The 25,240-nt window shown below is 46.0% G+C and overlaps 1 protein-coding gene across 1 annotated transcript in view; it reads left to right on the forward strand.

Annotated features, from left to right (window-relative positions):
* The first annotated feature begins 1,552 nt into the window (after positions 1–1,552).
* LATS2 (large tumor suppressor kinase 2) overlaps positions 1,553–25,240 on the forward strand; it is a 57,446-nt gene continuing 33,758 nt past the window's right edge. The window contains exons 1-2 of the mRNA XM_045017715.1: positions 1,553–1,723; positions 7,377–7,911. Of these exons, the coding sequence (XP_044873650.1) occupies positions 7,573–7,911 (339 nt within the window). The 5' untranslated portion in view covers positions 1,553–1,723; positions 7,377–7,572. The remainder of the gene's footprint in view (positions 1,724–7,376; positions 7,912–25,240) is intronic.

Consider the following 25,240-nt stretch of genomic DNA (forward strand, 5'->3'; position numbering starts at 1 on the left):
CAAAATCCTTCCTCCCTAGAAGAGACTTTAAAACACTGCCTTTAAAGTGAATCCAGAATGAAGAAGTCTCCCATGGACTTTGCAACAGGACTGCAGGATTTAATTCTATTTTTATTACTACTTTGATTATTATTAATGTCCACATTTGCCACAATGCCATAAAAAGACAGTTTTGATGGGCCTGAACCAAATCTCCAGAGTTAAACATCTCAGTGTTAGGAGAATTTGGATCTCCATCAGAACTTGGTGTCAGGTCTCTATAATGGGCTAAAACTAAACAGGAATCCCAAATGCAAAAACTCTAGCACTTGTGGGAAGCATGCTCAGATACACACTTCATGGCTGACTGTTAGCTCTGTAATGAGGTTGAATTCAAACTGTGACCGTTTGATCCATATCTACCTAAAGGGAAAACTGTAAAGCCTAAGATTGCTTTGTCTCTTCCCAGCACCTGTTTCCAAGGCTTCTCTGTGCCATGGCAAGAGAATAAACTAAACCTTAACATAATTTGCTGTTTATTAAACTGGGAGAATTGTATATTATCCACTATGTGACCCCAGACAAGAATAGGTCTCCAGTTCACATTAGACTGTTTTCCAGCAAGTTCCCAGTAGGCAGAGTTCCAGGGGAGGGCCAGGCCCTCATTCTTCTTCACAGTCACCTTAAATTGGACCTACCCCTTTGTTCTACCTCTCTTCTGTCCAATGCCATTTTCACCTCCTGGCACCGAAGGACAGGGGCGGCTCTAGCCATTTCGACGCCCCAAGCACAGCGGCATGCTGCGAGGGGCGCTCTGCCAGTCACCGGTCCCGCGGCTCTGGTGGACCTTCCGCAGACGTGCCTGCAGATGCTCCACCGGAGCTGCGGGACCAGCGGACCCTCCGCAGGGACGCCTGCGGGAGGTCCACCGGAGCTGCCTGCCGCCCTCCCGGCGACCAGCAGAGCATCCCCTGCGGCTTGCCGCCCCAAGCATGCGCTTGGCGTGCTGGCGCCTGGAGCCGCCCCTGCCGAAGGAGCCCAAGATTCCCAATCAAACCTGAGTCTCAAGCCCAAAGGCCAGGGCCAAGCAGCAGACAGAGTGTGCCAGCTGCTCTCTCTGTGATGGCCAGACTCAGAAACCATAATCCTAACAGCCAGGAACGGTGGGGAAGTTCAGCTCTAGCCCCGCACTTTGCAGCTGGGGCCAGTCTGGAAGGGAAAGCCGGCTAGGGCGAGAAGAACTTGCTGAGGTGGCTGCACACCCCGTTTCCGGGAGGGATGGTCCGCGTCTGGACGAGGACAAAGGGAATCGGGGTGTCACAGGCACCAGCCCCTGGCTCCCCCTACACCCTCAGTGCCCCGGGGAAGTCTCTCGCCTCCGCGACACAGCAGCGGGCTCCCGCCTCAGTGAGGCGGCGGCCGGGGCGCCAGGGCTCCGCCCCGCGCTTGCTGATGGGGCGGCAGAAGCCCCTCCCCCCGCTGGTATGTGCAGGGAGGGGGGCTGGAATGACGCGCGCCCGGGTCACGTGACGCGAATGGAATGCTAACAATGTAGCGAATGTCCCAACTGTGTCCTGCCGCTGCCGCACTCGGAGCCGGGGACGGAGACGATGGGGAGCGAGCGGCACCGCCGGCAGAGGCGCGCCGGGGAGGGCCCGGGCGCTGCTCCCTGACCCCGACTGCACAGCGAGGCGGGCGACGCGGGGGCTCGGCACTTTGTTCCCCGGCTGCCCCCGGACTGGAGGTGAGGGGAGAGCAGGGCGGGGCGGGGACTCCCCGGGGACGGGCCCGCAGCTCGCCGCTGCTCGGGGGCTACTCAGGTTCGCTCCGGGCAGCGCGCAGGGAGCGGGGCCCGCGGCGGGGGCGCTTGCCCCGGGGGTCCCGGCGGCAGCAGCAGAGCGCGCCCCGGAGCGGCACGGGCTGCGGGGCGAGGCTGGGGGAGTCCGCGCTCCCTGGAGCGAGGCAAAGGCAGGACCCGGAGAGGGCGGGCGCGCCTGTGCTGGGGTGGGGGTAGGAGTCACCTGGGGGACTGGCGAGGAAGAGCAGGACCCGGGGCAGCCCTTGCTGGGCGACAAGCGGGACTGAGTGCAAGTGTCTTCGAGGTGGGCAGGGGCAGCTGGGGGCTCCCCACCCCGGGACGGTGGCGAAGAACCGGACCCGGAGGCGGGGAGCAGAAGTTCTCGGCGGAGGTGGCTTGGGGGGAGTCGGCTCTTCCCGGCGGGCGGAAGGGAAGAGCCGCGGCCAGTGCCTGGGTGGAGGCGGCGGCTCTAGGGGTTGGGGGCTTGCGGCTCCCTGGGGTGACCGGGGACGGGCTCCGGGGCCCGCCGGGTGGCTCGGCCGCTGCCGAGTGCGCGCTCTGCTTGCGGGGAGCGCCGGGCGCCCTCCCCGGTGGCCGGGGCTGAGCCGGACTCGGGCCCGTCCCCGCGCCCCGGTCCGCGCCGAAGAAAAGGGACGAGAAAACTTTGGAGCAAGTTGGGCGCCGGCCGGGGCGAGCGTCTGAGCGGAGCGGGCGGCCGGGGGGAGCCGGGCTCCCTTGGTGTGTGAGCGGCAGCGCCGGGCCCGGGGCTCGCTCTGTCCCGGGCCCGAGCGCAGCCGGGGAACGTGGCCCCCCTTGGCAGCTGCGCTCCGCAGTTGCTTTCCGACATTTTCCCGAGCGCTGCCTCTGGAGCAGAAATGAACGTGACAGCCCGGCCCGGGAGAGGCCCCTGCCGGCCGCCTCGGACACGCACTTAGGCCTCAGTGCCCCCAGCTGACTCTCCCCTACCCTAAATAGCAGCAGCCTGGTGGCTTGTTGGTCTGGGGAGGACGTGCCTGGCTCTTTCCCCGGGGGTGGGGGCTGCGTTTCCAAACAGACTCTTTCCACGTCCCACCTGCTCGGAGTGTAACTCTTACATCCCGGAGCTCTCCCGGCTCTGCCTGCCTCCGTCCCCGTGGCCTCTGGGCGCCCTCCATTTCCTGCTTGACAGCTAAGGAAAGTGGAGTAGAAATGTGTGGTAGATTTGATGATACTTTCGGGTGGGCTCTCACCGCAGCACTTTGCCTAAAGAGGTTGTGGTCTCTGTACAAATTAACTGTGGATATTAGGTCACTTTAGTCACCTCTGCTGTTTAGCCACCCAACAGTTTAGAGCACTTTCTGTTTAGGGTGGGCTGGTGCAATGCCCGAGAATGTTGTTCGTAGGGTTTCTGTCTGCTGAGAGAAAGTGTGGTTTGATTATTTAGATTGAACGAGGGACTTTGGAATCAGGACTCCTGGGTTCTACTTCCTATTTTCCACAGACTTGTTTGTTTTGTGACTTTTCGCAGGTCACTTAGGCCAACATTTTTATTACCTCAGTTTTTCAGTGTCCAACTTGAGACACCTTGAATTTGAGTTTTCAGAAGCTCAGACCACCCAGAACTTCAGCTGAATCAAGGGGTTGGGTCCCTCTGAAATTCAGATCTTAACTATTTCAAGTCAGGCACCCAAAATCAGAGGCCACTTTTAAAAAGTCCTGATTGAGCCTCTCTGTATCTCATCTGTACAATGGGTGTAATGAAAAATAACATATTTGGAAAGTGCGTTGAAATCTTATATGACCAGCACTATGAAAATGTAAAGTCTTGCATAAACTCTTTGCAAGATATAATCACTGGCTTACAACATGTTGGATGGGTAAGTATGGGAATTAACTTATTTAAACTTCTAGCTATTTTGGGACCTATGTTTATGGTTTTGGCAGGGTGCAAATCCACAGTCCACGGGGACTTCACAGTAATTTTTTATGGTACTGTTAGTGGGATAGAGGAGAGTGAGAGTCAGAGAAGTGACATGACCCTGCCTTCATTCCTACTCCTCACTTCAAATATGCTGCTATGGGTAACACAGTATTATTATTTGTATTATGGTAGCATCCAGAGACCCTGAGATTATCCCCTCTTGTTCTAGAAGCTGTACATATATTTAGTAATAGACAGTCCCTTCCTCAAAGAGCTTACAGTCTAAGTAGACGAGACCAGATAGACAAGCAGATGTCTCTGCTCTTGAAACATAAAGCTGATCTGCAAAATGATTACTTGTGATTGTAGGAGCGTGAGGTGGACACTCATTTCAAAGACAGATTGAACATTAGAAGGATACTGAATTTTCAAAATTGAGATAGTACAAACTGTACAGACATGCTTATAAATATAAATTGATATTTTTTATATTTAATTCTGTGGTTTTTTTAAAAAGTACAGCACAGCTATTTCCCCCCTAAAAATACAACTAAGTCTACCATTTATGAAGGTCACAGACAATTTGTTTTCCTTTGCAGAGCTGTAATATTTAACTGCTATTCCAATACTCAGAAAATCTTGCCTACTAAGTTAAATTTTCTTTCTGCTGGAAAATATAAAACACATTTACAGTTATATGGTGGCTGCTGTTGCTATTCTCATTCATGCTGTAAATGTAATGCTGATCACTCAGTTAATGCTGCTAAAACAGAAAGAAAGCTCAAGAAGTTGCCAGCTGACTTGACCCAGCATTATTAGAATCATGCTTTGGATCATGGGCCACAAAGCTTCTTTCAGTGAGACATGTTGTGTAAGCAAGAGGCCAATTCTTGGGTTACGAGGAGTTGGAGGAATTGCATTCCTCTTTATCACATCCCATGCCTGAACATTGGCACCGGGTCTGAGAGAAGTCCTTGTTTGTTCTTTCTCCTAAACCCAGCCATACGGTGTCTGCTGCTGTCAGGAAAGGGAAAGAAAACACCGGGTAATAAATTGGACTGTACGTGTAATTTTCATCCATGAAATGCTATTTAGTTATGGTGTATTCCTAAAATGGCTTCAATAATATTAAGTGCCTTTTATTTATTAAAGTCCATTTTAGCTGCTATGATCACCTTAGGGGGACCAAATCTTACCCTCAGAAACCTGCATGCACTTCCCCACGTCCCTGACTGCGTTGGCCGCCACACCGTGTGTGTCTGAGCAGGATTTGTTCCTAACTGATGATTGAATTGTTGTTTAGGAGGAAATATCACAGTATGGATGAGTAGCTTTAACCCTTTTTCTCATCACAAACTTCCTCCCACCATTAATTGCAGACTTAGACACAAACAACTTATTATTAAGGATTGCAGGACACCACCAAGAATTGGGGGACAAAGAGTTTGAGGTCTCAGGTTGAATCCAGCTCTCGTATAGTGTATCCCTGAGTCTGGTACTAGGTCATCTGGCTAACCACTAAGGCACATTTTTTTATTTATTTAAATTTTAACAAAAAATGTTTAGATAGTGACGACCTACCATGGATCATCATCGGGGTTCAAACCTAGGACCTTTAGCACCAAAGCACAGAGGTCTACCACTTTAACTAATGTGTAATTCTAGATGATAAGTGTAATAGGCTATCTTCTGTGTGTATTAGCTGCCAGAGGGTCATGTGACACATTATGTGAGGATGTTACTCCTGTATGATAATCTAACATATTAGTTAGTGCTGCCACTGTTTAAAGAGATGCACAGTCGTACTGGAGTCTTGGATTTGATTCCAGTATCCTGTTTTCCCATTTTAAAAGGGTTCAGCCCATGGTTAAGAGGAAAGGCTTTATGTCATCTTCGCTATCCCTCAATGTGAGGATGATGTCTGCCACGGGGGTTCATTGGTGGGTTTTTAGGTGGTTGAGGAGCCCAATTCGTGCCCTGCAGATTTTCCCACAGAAGTGACAGGTGTGATCTTGGAGGAGACATAGTTGTTGGCTGGACAGTTGTATCCTTTCTTTCCTCCTTTGTCGCTTTTCTGTCTCATAAGCACGTCTGTTCTCCTCAAAGTGAGCTGTGGCTTGGTGTATGGTGCCACTGTGTTCTGTTCTGCGCTGAGTCCTCCTAGTTTATGTCACTCAGCCATGAACCTCTGCCAATTAGGGAGTGATGTTGGGCTTCAAAGATAGACTTGTCCAGACCCCCTTGGCCTTCACGATAGTGGCCAGCACGATGGGCGATGAGGATGTATGGTGTAAATCTGGAAATGTTCTCCAAGCTCTGTGATGGTTCCATTGGCCCCTAAGTTGGAGAACAGTGAGCAAAGTTAAAGGATACATTTGATTTAAAGCCCTGGCAGTACTCTTTTGGCAGCCAGCTAAAGATGAGAAATACTATAGTTTTCACAATAGCAGAAGCTAGAGTTAAGGGTCCGTTGGCACTTTGATATAAGCATGTGAAAATTATGGATTATAATCTTTATGGAAGAACTCTCCTTTTGAGGCTAAAACTTTCAGCCAAACAGTAGCAGCTGCAGAGGTGTGGAAACAGTTTCAGTAGTGTGATGGATCTTTTAATCTTCTTTTGAATCTTCTATTTAATATTTATTATTATGGTAATGGCAGGAGACCCCCCTCAGGGTCAGAGCCTCATTGTGCTAGGCATTATATAAAGACATATGATGATACAAACACCCCACCAAAGAGCTCAGAAACTGAATTGAGTGTCCTTTCCTGTGTCAGAGTAAGCATACTTGTGATTGACAAGCTAGCAGTCTTTCCTTGTTTCCACATTAGGATTTTTATTATTTATCACTACTCATCTTAATTTGGATTCGGCACCTTTGCTCAAGATTAGTATGCAAAAACCCTATGCTGCAAGAATCAGATTAGTTACTCACACTAAGTTGTACCTGACTCAGTGGAGAAAGGTATTACTGAAGGAGAGTAAAGTTCTTCGTCTTCAAGATTTATTTAGATGTTAAAGAGGAATGTCAGAATGTCTTGTTGCTGCTGACCTTGGTTTTGAAATAGTAGGAAATGCTATAGTTAGAGTTGTCAGTATTGCCATTATAAATCTCCTTTTCTGGGATTTATAACTCAGCTATTGTAAGACAAACAAGAACTTTTCTTCAGGCAAGATCTTGACATACAAAGCTTCAGCATGAATATACTCTTCGCTAACTATGAAATAAAAGATAGATTTGGCCTGTTTCTAGTTATGCAGCTGTACAGGAAACTTGCCACCAAGCTTTTTAAATACAGTGAGATTTTTAAAGCTTTAGGTTGTTGGTTGTCAGTTTTTGAAAACTGAAAATATTTTTGGTTTTTGAAAACCAAAAATTTCCAGAGAAATAACTCTTTTTTCTTTGAAAATTTAATTTCTAAAAAAATTCATTTTACATTAAAAAAAATTTTTACTTGAAAAATGTTGACCAGTTCTCATCAACTTTGAGATCCTTGAATGGAAAACAGATAAATGAAATTTATTAAATGATGTTCAGTTTTGAGGACTGGTATAGTCAGGTTCTACTGCTTTCAGGTTCTACAGCTTTCACTGGGTAGACCGCCATTGTCGTCATGTTGAAGTCCCTTAAGAGGCAAACCATTTAAAACAGGCAGAAAAATGTGTGAGACTAAGTTCATATTTTCTTTTCTGTTTCAGGTACAAACAGTCTGCACAATGATGATTCCAGGGTTTTTCATTCTCTGTAGGAGCCATGAAGATTGTGAACTGAACTAAACAAATAGTTTCCACTCAATGTTTTAAGGATCATCAAGAGAGGAACACTTATTTTAAAACTACTTCATTCTAAAAAGAAAGAAGATTGTATTTATGCTGAAAAAAAACTGGATTAACAATGAGGCCAAAGACTTTTCCTGCTACAACTTATTCTGGAAACAGCAGGCAAAGATTACAAGAGATTCGTGAAGGTTTAAAGCAGCCTTCCAAATCGTCAGGTCAGGGATTACCTATTGGGCCATGCAGCGAAACTTCTCTGGACCCTAAAATTTTAATAGGGAAAGATGCTGCCAGGCAGCAGCAAATGAGACCAACAGCCAAGTTTGGACCTTATCAGAAAGCACTACGAGAAATCAGATATTCTTTGTTGCCTTTTGCTAATGAGTCAGGCACCCCAGCATCTACAGAAGTAAATAGGCAGATGCTGCAGGAATTGGTGAATGTAGGCTGTGATCAGGTACGTATGAATTTGGGGGGAAGGAATGTTACACTGGGTTTACAGCACGTGTATGTAAATCTACGGAAATTATATCAGCTGGTGGTTGACCCAAGGAAATGTTGTCAAATGACAAGCGCTGCTGATTCTTCTAGCTGTGTCAACTGCCTTTGCTGCTGTTGGCCATTAAGTATGGTTGCTGTTGCTGGAGGCTTTAGTAGGGTAGATGACTTATTGTTGAGTGGATCTGTTTCTTCCTTTGAGTAATTCCAGTGGGTAGCATTGGATGACCATTAATCTGTCCCATGGGCTGTCATGGGATCTCATAGGTTTCTGTTCTGTCACTTCTGTCTTTTATCTTGTTGGTGTGTCTATGGGCACAGTAGGAGTAATAATAGGATGTGTTCATCTGTTTCATCAGAACTGGACAGTGCAGTTCAATGGTTTAGCTCAGTGTTTGCCCATACTGTGACTTGGATAGGAGTTAGCTGTCAGAGACTTAGGTGCTTTTGAAAATTTTACCCTTAGTGACTTACACCCTAAGTCTCATTGACTTTCAGAAGCAACCGGAAGAAAGGGACCATGTCTGGCTCCTTAACTGAAATATGCCCACTGTTGCATAGCCAGGTTTACAGAGGGGTTGTATGGGGGTGCAGGGTACACAGTGTGGCTATTTCTGTGTTAAACAGTATCTTTCATTGGAAGTATTTGACATATGTGCTCTGGAGTTGGCATCATCTTCCCATTTGTGTGCGGGTACAATTTGAGGTGTTGGTTTTGACTTGTAAAGCTCTGGCATTTGTGCATCAAGCAGAAACACTTGTTTTTATAGTTCCCTGATTTAAATGGCAATGTGTTCTCAATCATGGTTCCTTGATTCCAAATTTTATTTCCACTTACTTGTCTACCAAAGCTTGCATTTACTGACCTTCAAGGCACCTTTCAAAGACTATCAACTTCTTAAAACATTCCCTGAAGTGGGGGGGTTGCTTGACAAATAATTCATAATAACAACCATTGGCATTTGCTTGGAGCTGCACAGGACAGAGAGATTTAAACAGTCTCTGCACTAGTGAGCTTATGTTCTACAAGTTGGGTAGAGGAAGACAGGATGCAGACCCAGATGGTGATGGGAGGATTGAGGGGGAGCAACTAGATGTTACCTGGTCAGGTGGATCAGATGCTGAATTGAGTTCTCTTCCTGGATGCGACACTGACTTACTGTGTGAGCTTGTATGTCACGAAGGCCTACATTTTTAAAAGTCTGCACTCAGAAGTTCCTATGGCACTTCTGAATGCAAACACTTGATGCACATAAATGAGTGAAGGTTAAGTGAGCACAATGGGATCCCTGATTTGCACATACAAATTGGGTGTATTACAAAGACACATCATGCACACATGCTTTTGAGTGCAGACTTCAAAAACTTTCTGCTTTAACCACACTTCACTCATCTATAAACAGGGATGCTTGCCTATCTTTCAGAATGCTTTGGGACTTATAGCTAAAAATGTTTCATGAAGTTCAATGTAGTGTACTGTGTGTATATATAATTTTTTATAACTATTTTTATATACCAGGTCTCAGATATTGGCACAAGGTATCTGAAGTGCTGTACAACAATTAAAGTCAGCTCTGATTATGCTCACCTTCTCATAGGCTCCTTAGATCCTGGAGTGCATGTTTGTGGTTTTTCCTCCTCTCCCTGATTCCTTTCTTGTGTTTCACTTCTTTCCATTCAATTTCCCCAGTTGTGGCTTGGTCCTGTGAAGATGCCATTACTAGTGGCAGCCATATTCAATGAGTATGGCAGTTAGATCTGAACATCATCAGGGTCAGGGTCGATATAATCTCATGTTAAGGATTCCACAACTGGTGTCCTGTTTCTGAAAATGCTCTGTCCCTGCATCCCATAATCTTACCCGGTCCAATCTAGATGAAGCATAGATGTCTTGGAAGGTTGTGAATGGATGGGAATTCCTTGAGGTAGCTTGGACTCTGTTAACTGCTTTAAATGAGGACCCTAAATTCAACCAAATAAATAGTCAGTGAAGGTTGTGTTTTTACTCCTGCCTTTAAGTGCATGGCATGAGAATTGCTCCTTGGTGGCAGTCATGTTCAGCCCAGACGGAGTCTAATCTGGAGGTGGTGAATGCATATTTTGCAGTGGTTTTTTCTCACCTGAAAAGAAAGGTTGTGGTTTCTCCTGTCTTTGCCCAGTCAGGAGGATGTACCATGCCACTTTCCCAATCCATGCCAGGAGTGAGTGTTAAAAAATTAAACAAACCACTGATGGAGCTAATATTACAGCTACGCAGGAAACAAGGATTTAGAAAATGATTTTATAAAAATAGAAAAATCCTGGGCCTTAAATGGCCCATTGGGGGTGGGGTGGTGTCCCTCTTAACTTTCCCATACAGCAAGCCTACTCCTGCTCACTGTATAAAATACTAAATGATCAGGAGCTGAAATCAGTGATTTCCCATAAGTAAATCTAATCTAAGGTGTCCACACGGTTTTTGAAAACACTTAAATGCTGTGTGATGTTCATCATAATGGTCTGAAGAACTTCATTCTCACAATAGATCTGGGCTGATTTGGTTTGGTGTTGTGTTCCAGAGGAACCCTACTTCTATTGGACTATACTTGAGGGTGCAAAGATCAACATTTTCATTCTTTCTAGTCACTGGGCCAGGACCAGTGTTGGGAAGAAATCTATCCATACTAAAAGGAATTTTTGAAGGTCCACTCCTAGGTACCTCTGTAGTATGTTTTCAGTTTAGCAGCAGTTATTAACACACCTATCGAGATGGATTGGGGTGCTGGAACAATTTGTATAGTGGGGGTGCTGAGAGCCATTGAACCAAACTGTAAATCCTGTATATGATGGAAACCACTTCAAGCCAGGAGATGCTGCAGCATCCCCAGTACGCCAAGTTCCAGCACCTATGGAGATGGAGAGAAATGCTTAATACCATTTGAAAGTTGAGCTTCCAAGCCATCAGATAGCATAAAGCAAGGGTTTTTAGCTCTCAGCTCTTGAGAGGCTCACTGCTAAAATTGTATTGGAATTCAAGCATGTGTGGGGGAAGGAAAGAAGATGGTAATCAAAATGATGCATTTTTAAAAGGGTACCATCAAGTTGACATTCGTTCAATTAAAAAAAATTAAAAGTAGTTTCAGATCACAATCACATTTTATTTTCTTTATTTTCACTGTTGCTGTGTGAAAGAATGACAAAAAGGAAAAATTGACTGCTGGAGAACTAGAAAAATAACTATATATAAAGTAAATGCAAAATTAAAAAAAAAGTCTTTATGTTTCTGTAATTTTAGGTGTTGCTTGTAAAAACAGCTGGTAAGAGATTTTCAGATGGAGTTAGTATTAAAGTTGATTAACTGATGTTGGGTGCATCATTATGACTGTAAATTGAAGTTTAGATTTCCAGATTCTGAATTGCATAATATGCCCATTTCCAGAGTTGGTGGTGCTTAAGATATTGGAATGAGACCCTGGTCCCACTGAACTCAATGGAAGGTTTGCTATTGAATTCAGTGGATCTAGAATTTCATCCTGGATCTTAACTTTATTTTATATTAACCATGACCCTTTTAACAAATTACAATCCTGGCAGCTAAACGGAGTCATTCTTGCTAAATAATGACTGTTGTAGACATTACTTAAACAAATAGCATCTGAGTTGGAATCACAATTATTTCAGATCAGATAGTTTCAAAACTTGTAAAACTTGACAGCAAAAGGCATGACCTTACTCAGTGTGAAAGCATGTAGTCAAAAACACTGCTAATATAGTATTCCCCTTTTAAACAAAACTTGCTGGGCTTGAAAGGTAGCTTTCAATCACTGAGCAACACTGGAGAAAGATTGTGGAGAGACTTCTTGCAGATCAGTAAGCCATTTGGAATCACCCGAGGCAATTACTGTTTTTCAGTTGTAGCAAGTAGATACAATTGAGCATATGATCAGATGCATTCCATCAGCCTGAAGGGGCTAGGTTTTTTTTTCTTGCCATACTTCAGAATTAAAAAACCCCTGACATAAGAATGTTGTTTCTTGTTCTAAATTATGTAAATACCCACTGTTAAATAACTCTTTTATTTTACTTCAGTGGTGGCTGGGATTCACTTGCTGAAGATCCCTGGCTATAGTTTGTGTATGTAGTTTATTCTTAACAACAGTAATTCAGAATTTTTCTTATGCTGTGCACTTAAAAAATGACGCATTGCAATGGTCTACAGCAGGGATCGGCAACCTTTGGCACGTGGCTCGCCAGGGTAAGCACCCTGGCGGGATGGGCCGGTTTGTTTAACTGTCGTGTCCGCAGGTTCGGCCGATTGCGGCTCCCACTGGCTGCGGTTCGCTACTCCAGGCCAAAGGTGGCATGGGAAGTGGCAGCCAGCACATCCCTCGGCCTGCGCTGCTTCCCGCAGCCCCCATTGGCCTGGGCCGGTGAACCGCGGCCAGTGGGATCCGCGATCGGCTGAACCTGCGGACACGGCAGGTAAACAAACCAGCCCAGCCCACCAGGGCTCTTACTCAGGCAAGCCGCGTGCCAAAGGTTGCCGATCCCTGGTCTACGGTGAGCAGTATGATTCATGACGTACGGAATCTCTGACAGCTCACTTTACCTTTACAAATAAAACGCACACCTCCTACGCTTTGCCAATACCTGAACATTCCTTAAGGGCGGCTCTCCCCTTCAAACTCTAATTATGGTGTCTTTCAAGGAATTGAAAAGATAAAAGATGTTTGTGGGAACTCTAATATATCTAATAGTATCAAGCTGACCATCTTGACATCTTTATTACACTGAGGTCTTGGAATTCAGTTACAAAGTTTTTTGTTTTTTTTTTTATTGCATTCCAGGATCCTTTGATGTTTCTATCATGGATTTCATTTTTTTGAAGAGAGTACTATTTCTCCACTCTCTCCCCCCCCTTGGCAGAGGCTGCCTTTTTGGGGGGGAGTGGAGGGAGAATCACTAACTCAGCAGTGCAATGGGGGGGGAGGAAGGGGGTATCTAGGAAGCCCAGGCCACCCCCTCCACATTCCCCTCTCTCTAGCCATAGAAGTACTAAAAAGTCACATGAACGTCCTTGAGCTGCAATCTCCCCTTCCAGAGCAGGCCTGGAAGTGGAAAAGAAGGAGGAGACAATGAGGAGATGGCAGCCTGGGGTTCTGGGAAGTGGGGAGCCAGGCTTGGTGGGTCTTGGCGGCCAGAGCCCCAGCTCCAACCAGTTTCTGGCAGTTCAGTAGGCAGTTCTTGCCCTCCTTCAAGAACTGGACCCAGGTGAGAGAGACCAGCGCATATCCCACCAGAGAGACCAGGACCTCCACCTGCCGTCCTTTTCTCTCCTCCCCAGCCACTCATTTGGAGAGACCAAGACAGGATGGGATCTCTTCTCCTGCTCCATTCCCCTCCCCAAACCAGAATGACTGGGACTAGATGGGACTTCTGCCCTCCCTCTCCCCGCGAAGGGATTCACACCTCTCACGCCTGGACCTGGCTCCCTGCGTCCTAGAACCCCAGGTCGCTGCCATCTCACACTGCCTCCTCTACTTCTTTCCCTCAATACAATTACCCCTTCTCTGGATCCGGGAGACTGGTTCGCTGCCCTCGAAATGGAAGATGTATACTTTCACATAGCAATTCACCCTGCACACAAACGCTTTTTAAGGGTTCATGATAGACCAAAAACATTATCAGTTCACAGGTCCTTCCCTTCGGCCTGTCCTCAGCCCCACGAGTGTTCATCAAGTGCATGTCGGTGGTAGCAGCCTTACCTCAACGATTGGCTGCTCAGGAGGCACACCAGAGAACAGGTGGAGTCGCAGGTCCATCTGACCACATCCATGTTCGAGAGACTGGGTCTCCTCCTCAGCGTGAACAAGTCCACATTGTCTTCGGCCCAAAGGATAGAGTTTATCGGAGCAGTGTTGGACTCGGTCCAGGCAAGAGCAAGCCTGCCAGAGTCCCGATACCAAGCCACGGCAAGCAGCATTCAGTGCATGAGAGTACCCGACCACTACAGCAAGGAATTGCCTCAGTCTCCTTAGTCTCATGGCGCCCTGCATGTATGTGGTCTGACATGCCAGGCTGAGACTCAGGCCTCTACAGACATGGCTCGCTTTGACATACCACTCGGGGCGTGACAGCCTGGGACTAGTGGCCGTGGTGCTAATGCGGGTGCTAGAGTCACTCCAACGGTGGCTCGATGCTCGAGTAGTCTGCGAAGGAGTCCCCCTCGGCGTCCTTGTGTCTAGTTACAGATGCATCAGCTCTAGGTTGGGGCGCACATCTGGGAGATCTGTGAATGCAGGGCCTCTGGTCACAGGACGAGCTCTCTCTCCATACCAGTTTCAAGGAGCTCAGAGTGGTGCAACTCGCATGCCAGACCTTTCAGTCTCATCTGCAAGGCCAGCACATGGCAGTCCTGACGGACAACACCACTGCAGTGTTTTACATCAACTAACAGGGTGGAACCCAGTCCTTGCCCCTCTGTCAGGAGGCTCTGGGAATTCTGTATAGGCTATTCCAGTCACCTGGAAGCATCATATCTGCCAGGAGCCCAGAATGTACTGGTGGACCACCTCCGCAGATCCTTCCACAGCCACGAGTGGTCCGTCCAGCCGGACGTCATTCACTCTTCTTCCAGAGACGGGGGTTTCCCCAGATCGATCTGTTTGCCACTCGGAGCAACAGGAAGTGCCCAGTGTTTTGCTCCTTCCAGAAAAGCAGCCTGGGCTCAATTGCGGACACATTCCTGTTACCCTGGGGAGGCCGTCTGCTCTACACCTTTTCCCCGATCCCTTTTGTGCACAAAGTCATACTCAAGGTCTGCAGAGATGGGGCAGAGATAATTCTGGTGGCCCCAGCGTGGCCTCGACAACACTGGTACACCATGCTTCTGGATCTGTCGGTCGACACTCCGATCACGTTGCTGCTCCTCCCCAACTTGATCACTCAGGACCATGGTCATCTTCATCACCCAGACCTCTGGTTCCTCCACCTCATGGCCTGGAAGCTTCATGGCTGAATCCTATGGAGCTCCTCCCTTACCTGCTCCAAGCACAGGTCTTACTCGGCAGCAGAAAGCCCTCCACGAGGGCTACATACTTGACGAAGTGGAAGAGGTTCATTTGCTGGTGTGACCAGCGTCGTACATCCCCACTTCAGGCACCATTACCTCTTATTCTGGAGTACCTTCTGCACCTGAAACAGCAAGGCCCGGCAGTGTCATCTGTAAAGGTACACCTGGCGGCTATCTCGGCTTTCTACCCCGAAGTCTCTGGATGCTCCATCTTCGCCAACCCCATCGTTGGATGGTTCCCCATGGTCTGGATCAGCTAAATTCCCAGATTAGACAGCCTGTTCCTGCGTGGGACCTTAATTTGGTCTCTCTGAATTAATGGGGCCCCCATTTGAGCCACTGGCAACTTGCTCCCTTCTCTACCTATCATGGAAGGCAGCCTTCCTAATTGCCATCACATCAGCAAGAAGGGTGTCTGAGTTAAAAGCCCTTACCTCCAACCCACCTTCTACAGTTTTCCACAAGGACAAGGTGCAGCTCAGACCTCACCCGGCTTTTCTTCCCAAAGTGGTATCACATTTCCATACCAGCCAAGACATATTCCTGCCTGTGTTTTATCTGAAGCCTCATGCCAGTAGCCATGAGCAGAGGCTGCACTCCTTGGATGTTCGGCGAGCGTTATCCTTCTATATCGAATGCACCAAGCTGTTCAGGAAATCGAACCAGTTGTTCATAGCAGTGGCTGACCGCATGAAAGGCCTACCGGTCTCATCCCAAAGAATGTCTTCCTGGATCACGTCCTGTATCCACGCGTGCTATGAGCTGGCCAAGACACCAGCCCTGGCACTTATGGCACACTCCACAAGGGCACAGGCCTCATCGGCAGCATTCCTGGCCCAGGTCCTGATACAAGAAATCTGCAGGGCAGCAACTTGGTCCTTGGTACATACGTTCACCTCATTACGACATCGTCCAGCATGCCAGAGATGATGCAGCTTTCGGCAGAGCGGTACTCCAGTCTGCGATTCCATAACTCCCCACTGCCTACGTAAGGCTGGGGAGTCACCGGATTGGAATTGATATGAGCAATCACTCGAAGAAGAAAAAACGGTTACTCACCTTCTCGTAACTGTTCCTCAAGATGAGTTGCTCATATCCATTCCAAACCGACCCACCTTCCCCTCTGTCGGAGAAACCAGCAAGAAGGAACTGAGGGGGCGCCGGGTTGGCAGGGTCATATATTGAGTGCCGTGAAAGCACCACTCCAGGGGCTCCACAGCCAAACCGTTGGGTGCTGCTAGGGGAAAAACTTTCCGACTGTGCATGTGGTGTGCACACACCTGATTGGAATGGATATGAGCAACACAATCGGACGGGCACACAAAATTAAGTGGTCACTGAAAACCTCCCTCTGGCAGTGGGTGCAGAATTTTGGGATCTGAGCACATGAGTAGTACAATGTGGTGAGGATGGAAAGACGTTAGTTTTTTCCCTAGAAGTAGAAAAGAAGTGTGAAAATTGAAGAGTAGCTGAAAAGAGACCTGTTAAACCAGCCTGGATTACTCTGTAGGAAATACCTAAACGATGGCATGTGTGGGGGAGGGAGAGGATCACAAATGTATTATCAAATGAGTGTGTTGCTGAATGATACATACTCCAGCAGGTAAAATAAAACCTGGATCTGAGGATTTCAGCTACTAGTGTCATGTCTGTGCTCCCACCTCCCATCCCAGTTTGGAATTAAGCCTTTCTCTTTCCCTTCCTTTGGATATTGATATTGTGTGCTTGTTTCTACCCTTTCCTTTTGTTACAATCTCTTCTCTTTTTTTGAGGACCTTCCAGGATCGCCTATTTCTCCCCCCTCTGTCTGCCGCGCCCTCCCACAAGGCCACATATCACACTTTCTCACCCCCCATGGTTGAAGAGAATGCCTTCGGTTGTGTCAGTTTGGCTGCTAGAGAATGAAGTGAGTCACAGCTTTCCCTGGGGGCTGAAGGGAAGAGGCCAAGCCTACTCCTGAACTCTTATGTGTTGACATTTCTCCCTGTGTCTGTTCCTACTCTACTTCTCATTCTTGTCTCCAGCCTCCCATGTTATTGCTGGCAAGAGGGGCAGCGTCATTGCTAGTGAAAATGACCAGATTCTAGTAGGCGTTGCTATGCTGCTGCTGTGCGACATCGAGGGGTCCATCCATTCTGGGATATGCTCTGCACAAGAGCTGCCCAGGAGTCTTCTTGTGCTGGGAAATCTGGGGCAGGGAGCAAAGAGAATTTCTCGTTCCTTTCTCTCCATCCTCTCCCTGTACAAGTGTGTCCAGCAGTGGTGGATGGTGCCTATGCTGCTTTTGCATAGCACACTTCTCTGTAGGGCACCAGAATGAACCTAACCAGGATTGCATTAGTTTTAAACTACTTCTGCTGTCCTTATCAGTCCTCCTTCCCACCCCCGTCTTGGGTGACACTGGACAGGAGTGGGAATTCCTTGTAATGTCATCTTTGAAATAACAGGATGGGAATTCCATGCCAAATGTAAACCGTAAAATATATACAAAATGGTCATTTCTATCGAACCAATGGAGACCACTCTTCTCCGTGAGCACATGCACACAACTTGTCATGGATGTTAATGAGAGTTTTGCATGTATAGTAAGAGGAGAGAGTCTATGCCCAATTATTCAATGTGGAGCTTATATAAAGCATTATAACCATATATTTCAGGAACAAGATACTATTATGTTTTTCTTCTCTGTGCTTGTCTACATTAAAGATTCTTGTGTAGTAATAAATACAAATTAATGGCCAGCATAAGGTTTGCTATGTCTTTCTTCAGTAAAAGAACAAATGGCTTCATCAGGTCATTGGAAATTCTGTAGAAGTGTTAACATCAAGCTTTTAAAAAAATCGCACTTGTAACCAAAAGTTTGAGAATGCCACTAATGTTACAGGAAGTTGTATCACAATGATATTAGGGTGTAGCAGTTCCTTTTGCATGTTTTATGGTTCTCAGATTAAATCTCCACTCTTCTTGACAGATTGTATTTGACAGGAGCCAAAATAGTTTTATGTTAAGTCAGAAAAAATGTGCATATGTGAAGAGGTAAGTGAAGTTTATTAACTTTGAGACAGGTTTTATTAGAAGGACCAGATGCAAAGATTTTGCAGATTAGAAAGAACTCTTTAATAAAATGTATTACATGTATATTTGGAACTCATTGAACTCCTAAACTGAATAAACCCTCATCATACTAGAACAGTTACCATATGGAATGTGAGTTGTGGGCATGCATTGTGTTTATCTGGTACACTTTTTGTAAAAAAAGAAGTATTGGCCATATTTTTTTTATTTATATATAGATAGTGTGTGTGTGTGTGTGTGTGTGTGTATGTATGTATGTTTCTACTGGCTATCTAGATATCCCCTTCTGAGCTATCTTGGTTTTTCTCTTTTTTTCCCCCTTCCTTTCTCCCTGCTCATACCTCAAGCAAACATATATATTGTCTGAAAAAGAATCCATTAGTGCATCAATAAAAGTGAGAGGGTAGTCTTGACCTATCACTGTTGTGCTACTCCCTTCCTCCCAAACTGCAGAGAACTATGGGGAAGGAAGTGCCTTTTTAGACCAAATTCTATTCCAGTCTCAGTAGTCAGAGACAGGGAGAACATTTCTTGTTCTGACTGTGATCCTCTCCCAGCTCCATAGTGGGGAGACAGAACAGGAAGACTTATTGGTCCTCTTGCTTCCCTCCAGTCAGTTTAAGAGTTGGATCTTCCTAGGTGAGAGATCTGTGAGCCTCATTTTGAATAGAGTCCAAGTAACTCAAATATTCCTTGTGAAGAAAATACAAGGTAAATATAGGGAGTGGGTCTGGAATACAAAAACACTCTAAATAGCCTTTTTAAGTGGGTTACTTTTGAGAAGGCAGAAGTCAAGGAGTGCCTAGTTACTGTGTACTTCTAGTTCCAGCGGAGAGGATAACAACAATGCTGCCTATGCTACTGCAGAACAGAGCCAATAAAAAATAACCATTCTCTCAGTTACTATGCCTTGGGTGCTTTTATGACACTTTGCCTTTAACTGGTGTTGGGGGCGGGGGCGGATGCAGGGTTGCGGTGGTATTTTTTTCTGTGCTACCTAATATGTGTCACGATATTTATAGAACAAGGGGTGTCTGCAATAATACAATAACCCCCCTGTTCCTTCATGAATGGGGAAATGTAGACATTTACAGCTCCAGTGTTTAAATGACTTAAGTGTGTTTTTGTGTTTGGGTTTTGTATCATTGCATTCCTGTGATAGATGCTTTGGACCTTAAAAGTTGCATGTTTTCATGCTTAAGTTGGAATTCTTTAGCTCCCACATACATAGAGTGCCAGAAAGCAATAGATTACTTATTGCAGGTGATGATGGGTATCTAGGCTTCTATCTTGCAAATACTTGTGTGTGCTCAGTTCCATTAAGTGAGACTACTCTGTGTAGTTACTTATGTGTAACTGTTGGTAGGATCAGGGCCTACATTTGTATCATTTAATCCATGTATTAATGATTTCAAATCTGTATATAATAAGGAAAAAATAATGTAAATTGTAAGATCACCCTCCTTGTCTGTTGCTCTGACCATGTCATCCTTATCAACTCCTTTAAATCCTACCACTGGCTCCCTGTTTTCCACTGCATCAAACTTTTGTTTCTTGTACTTCCTGTACTTCCCTTCAATGCTCTTTATAACTCTGCACCTCCCTCTTTACCTGCTGTTTTGCACAGCCCTCTGCTCTGCTCTGCCTTAAATGCCCATTTTCCCACTTTCACAAATGTCTCTTTCTCTGCTTTCTTCCGCGCTCGTCTAAATAGCTCACAATTTAATGAAACCTTTGTTAATTTTAAACTCTTGGAAAATATTCTCTTCAAACATGTTCTTCCTGTTTGCTCCTTGCTGTGTGGTGTAACATTGTAAAGAATTGTAGGTATGATTTTTGACAGAGTGGGACATGTCTCTATCAATTATGACTTCCATTTTTGTACCCTATCTTCCATTTTGTGTGCTGACTAACATTTGGTATTCTGTGTTTGAAAGACCAGCATGACCTTGACAAGGTCAGTCTATTGTGTTGCATTCCGGACAGGTGCCCGTACTGGACACCAAGTTGAATGACTATGACTTAGAAGCAGTCACAGAACTTTTTAAGACCATCAGCTTTGAGTGTCTCTTGGCTGCTGGCCCAACCCCATGGAGCAATGAACTCTACAGCGGAATCTGACTGGAGCAGGGCAGGGGTTTCTCAGTTTGAGCACATAGCTGAAGGGAGAATGACTGCATTTAAAGGCAGTGGGGGGTCCTCTCTCAGAAGTGGGACCATACACTGCCACATGCCAGAAGAGTTGGGTTGAGAGGGACTTGGCCTAGCCTGAAATGCTGATAATACTTTGGACTCTCAGTAAGAGGTGCATCTAGGACTTCTGTTACCTTGAAAAGATCTATAGCTCTCTAGTCTAGTGCTTTTTAAAGAGTACCATGACTGTGGCTAAGAAATTCCTCTGCCAAGCCTGTGTTCCTTGCCTTCCTGCCACGTTGTCCCTGAAGGGGTTAAACTAGAAGCCCAGAGTAACCACAGCCTAGGTGGAACTCTGAGGGCGTATGTAACCAGCTAGGGAGCTGAGGATGGCTGAGGCACTGGTGGCAGGGGTTGGCAAACTTTTTGGCTCGAGGGCCACATCTGGGTATAGAAATTATATGACGGGCCATGAATGTGCACAAAATTGGGGTTGGGGTGGAGTGGGGGAGGGCTCTGGCTGGGGGTGTGGGCTCCAGGATGGGGCCAGAAATGAAGAGTCTAGGGTGTGGGAGGGGGCAGAGGGGTTCGGAGGGTGGGAGGGGGCTCTGGGTTGGGACCAAGGGGGTTGGGGCACAGGGTGTGTGTATGAGGGCTCCATCTGGTGAGGCAGGCTCTGGTGTGGGGCTGGGGAATGAGGAGTTTAGGGTGCAGGAAGGGGCCCCAGGCTGGGGCTGGGACTGAGGGGTTCAGAGGGCGGGAGGGGGATCAGGGCTGGGGCAGGGGGTTGGGGAGTGGGGGCAGGCGGTGCATACCTCAAGCAGCTCCCGGAAGCAGTGGCATGTCCCCTCCGCCGTCTCCTATGCGGAGATGCTGCCAGGGGGCTTTGGACACCGCCCCATCTGCAGGCACCGCCCCCGAGCTCCCATTGGCCATGGTTCCTGGCCAATGGGAGCTGTGGGGGCAGCATGTGGAGTGGAGCTCCCTGACTGCCCTATGCATAGGAGTCGATGGGGGCACAAGCCGCTGCTTCCAGGAGCTACACAGAGCGGCCCCCAACCCCACTCCCCAGCGGGAGCTCAAGGGCCAGATTAAAATGACTGGTGGGCCGGATGCAACCTGCAGGCTGTAGTTTGCCCACTCCTGGTCTAGGGTGCCTGGATTGTGGAGGCCCATGTTCCAAGGAAAGGCTCAAACTTCTTGTCCAAGCCTGGGTTTGTGCCACTGTGCCTTGCAGACTCAGGGCTAAGAAAAATGACCCAGGCCTGGTTGATTTAGAACAGTAGTTCTCAAACTTTTGTCCTGGTGACCCCTTTCAAGCTTCTGAGTGAGACCCCCCCCTTATAAATTAAAAACACTTTTTTAAATATATTTAACACCATTATAAATGCTGGAGGCAAAGCGGGCTTTGGGATGGAGACTGACAGCTCGTGACCTTGAGGGGTCTCAACCCCCAGTTTGAGAACCCCTGATTTAGAAGCACATGGGATCCAGCAGTTGGGTTAGTCCACATTAGAGTTATGGGACAGGTTGTGATGTAATTAAAGATTTGCTGTTTTAGTGCTTAATTGTAGTGGTACAGATTTCTCATGGTTTTATTTTGGTGGGGTTTTTTTAATTGTAAAAATTGTTTTTTGTGAAGAGCTAAACCAGCAAACACTGCTGAACATAGCGCTTACTATCATGAGTAGTTTGACTAATCCTGTTCAAGATTTGCAGGATTAGGTCCTTATTAAAATATAGTACCAGTAGAATCACAAAAACAAAGCATGCCCGTGCACACACTTCTGTGTATATGGGCACATTTTGGACAATATTGCTCTATACTTATTTGGATGTACTTTTGAATTTTATTCCCTGTAGTGGCTGTTTGTAACTGTCTTCTGGTTCAGTGCTATATACTGTATAATTTATATGAAGGTGTTTTGGGGTTTGTTTTTGCTTTTTTGGTCTTGTATTTGTAATAGTCAGTAGTGTAACTTCCTCCTTCTGTTTTGTTATTAGAAGTATTTTTAAAGTTAGTTTTACAAAAACCTTCTACATTAATTTTCTCTCTTTCTTCCTCTTGCATTGCCCCCTTTTAAAAGGTAAAAATATGGAATGGGGGTGGCTGTGTGACCACAAATACTATTAAATAGACATTCTTCCTGAACAGATACAGACTTAATATGAATTTAAAAACTCAGCTCTGTTTTAGAGTTCCAAAAGCTTTTATTCACCAGAGAACTGTTAAACTAGTCATTTCTGGCATAGTATAGGTCAGGGAAGCATGACAAAGTACAATGGAATGTACTGAGCTCTGTGCCAGTTCGTAGTGATAAATTACTTTAGAGTAGTATATGGGGTATTGCAGGAAGTGTGTTTTTTGGTGTGGGGGTGTGGGGGGAGGGTGGTTCTTTCCAGGCTTTTCCAGTTCATTAACTAACAAATAGCCATACAATAAGGGATCAGTCCTGCCTTCACACCCACCTGCAACAACAGAGGGCCCCATATATGCTGGATTGGGGGCAAGATTTGAGGAGTCCACACAGCTGTATCTCCTGTGCACTGTGGCATCCAGCTCCACAAAGTGAGCTGTGCATCATTGCTCAGAGGATTTGGGGTGTGATATGGGGGCAGGTGAGGGAAGCGATGGGGTTTGGCTGATGCATCTACTGCTGTATAGATACACCTGGACAGTGTCCCCACCCCCACCAAGCTGGGGTGCAAGAGGAGTGGGGCTGTATTGATGTCGGAGGTCTGGAAAGATGAAATACTGGCCTCATTGAAGCCAATAGCAAAATTCCCATTGACTTCAATAGGACCAGGATTTCACCTCTTATCTCTAGCCTCTACAGATCCATTTAGCACTTGTGGTTTGCATTTCAAAATGAATGGACAACACTGAACACAGTTATGTACAATAATTGAGCTTCCCATATCTTAAAGTGTAGAAGAGCACTTTGCTTTTGTAATAAATGAAGGTAGCTCCCTTTGATGGACACCCAGCCAGCCAGTTAGCTGTAAAATCCCTCTTGATAGGTGTTGTATACTTGTTTTACCTGTAAAGGGTTAAAAAGTCCCCCAGGTAAAGAAAAAAAGGGGGCACCTGGCCAAAAGAGCCAATGGGAAGGCTAGAACTTTTTAAAATGGGAAAAGAAACGTTCCCTTTGACTGTTGGTCTCTCTGGGCTGCAGGGACACAGCAGCAATGCCATAAGCAGGAATGCTGTGTAAGGTTTGAACCAGGTATGAAAAATTATTTTCCACACCTAGCAGGACTCATTGGGATAGGGAATGTTTAAGTAGACACGATCAGGTTATTTCTTTATTTTGGCTTGTGGATCTCCTCTGTGCTAACCCCAGATGCTTTTGTTTGCTTGTAACCTTTAAGCTGAACCCCAAGAAGCTATTTTGGGTACTTAATTTTTGGAATTGCTCTCTTAAAATCTAGAAAAAGCCTAAGTTCCAAATGTATTTATTTTCTTTTTGTTTTAAGTAAAATTCTTCTTTTTTAAGAACAGGATTGGATTTTTGGTGTCCTAACAGGTTTGTGCATATGTTGTTTAATTAGCTGGTGGCAACTGCTAATTTCCTTTTTTTTCTTTCATAACTCTTCCCTGGAGTGGGGGTGAAAGGGCTTGAGGGTACCCCACAGGGGCGGAATTCCCAAGTGCTCCTTCCTGGGTCAAGGGTGTGTTTTTTTGCATTTGGGCAGTGGCAGTGTTTACCAAGCCAAGGTCAGAGAAAAGCTGTAAGCTTGGGAGTTTAATCCAAGCTTGGAATGGCAAGTATTAATTTTTAGAATCCTTGCAGGCCCCCACCTTCTGTACTCGAAGTGCCAGAGTGGAGAATCAGTCTTGACACAGGGTCCTTTTTAAAATTTGAATGCTGTGTGTAATATTCTGCAAAAGCTATTAAAAACTTTATCTTAAGGTTATCCAGCAAGCATAATCTCTGCAGTGCAAGATAAACTGTAGTGGTACCTTTCACATAGGTACAAAAACTCAGGCCAGTAATATGCCTTGTTTGTTAGAAACAGGAAAAACTTGGTTTGGTCGTAAATTGTGTTAACAGCACAGGTACAACCAACAAATATCCTCACTATCTCAACTAGCAGCTGCGCATTTGCATTGTTGAGTTAGAAGGGGAAAGAGAGAACTCTGCAGAACATCTCATAAAATGCAACTTGGTTATTATCATTTTTATTTGTATAGCACCAGATATGTGCTAGACGATGAGTTGTCAAAAAGTGAGGATGAGACCCCTGACCTAAAGAGTTTACAATTTAACTAGACAATTTAGAGTCTAGCAATGGGGGAAGGGATGCAACATAAAGAATACAAAGGGGCAGTGAAGTTTAGTATGTTATCTTTTGGGTTCCACAATGTATGTTTGTTTCTTTAATCATCCTCTGTTTAGTTAGTGCTTCCTTGAAGGGAAGGACAAGAGGTCTCATTGAAGAATTGTGGGTGCGTTTCCCAGAGAGACTTGGAGGAGAAAGCTGAATAGGTACATGATAGACCAGACCAAGCTGGGAGTTTCCACATAAGGGATGCAAAGATGAAAGTGGGGGTTAGGATCATTTAAATCTAATAGGTTTTTGAGTATCGGTTGCAGGCTCATTTGACAGTTAGGGCACAGAACCAGTTTGAAGACTAAGGATTTCAAGCATATTGGAGTCTAGAATAAGAGACTGCTGTGTGTGTGTGTGTGTGTGTGTGTGTGTGTGTGTGTGTGCGCGCGCGCGCGCAAGTGTGAGTGAACAAGAATGAACTGTGCAGAGCCAGGCAGAGAACTGAAAACTGACCACTCAAGTCTGAGTGTTGTAGATGTGTCAGTCCCAGGATATTAGAGAAACAATATGGCTGAGGTAATATCTTTTATTGGACCAACTTTTGTTGGTGACAGACAAGCTTTCGAGCTTACATCAGAGCTCTTCTTCAGATCTGTGTAAGCTCGAAAGCTTGTCTCTCACCAACAGACGTTAGTCAAATAAAAGATATTACCTCACCCACCTTGTCACTGAAGATTGAGTCAGTAATAGTGTA

This window comes from Mauremys mutica, chromosome 1 (genome assembly GCF_020497125.1).
Source record: "Mauremys mutica isolate MM-2020 ecotype Southern chromosome 1, ASM2049712v1, whole genome shotgun sequence".
In the NCBI taxonomy this organism is placed as follows: Eukaryota; Metazoa; Chordata; order Testudines; family Geoemydidae; genus Mauremys; species Mauremys mutica.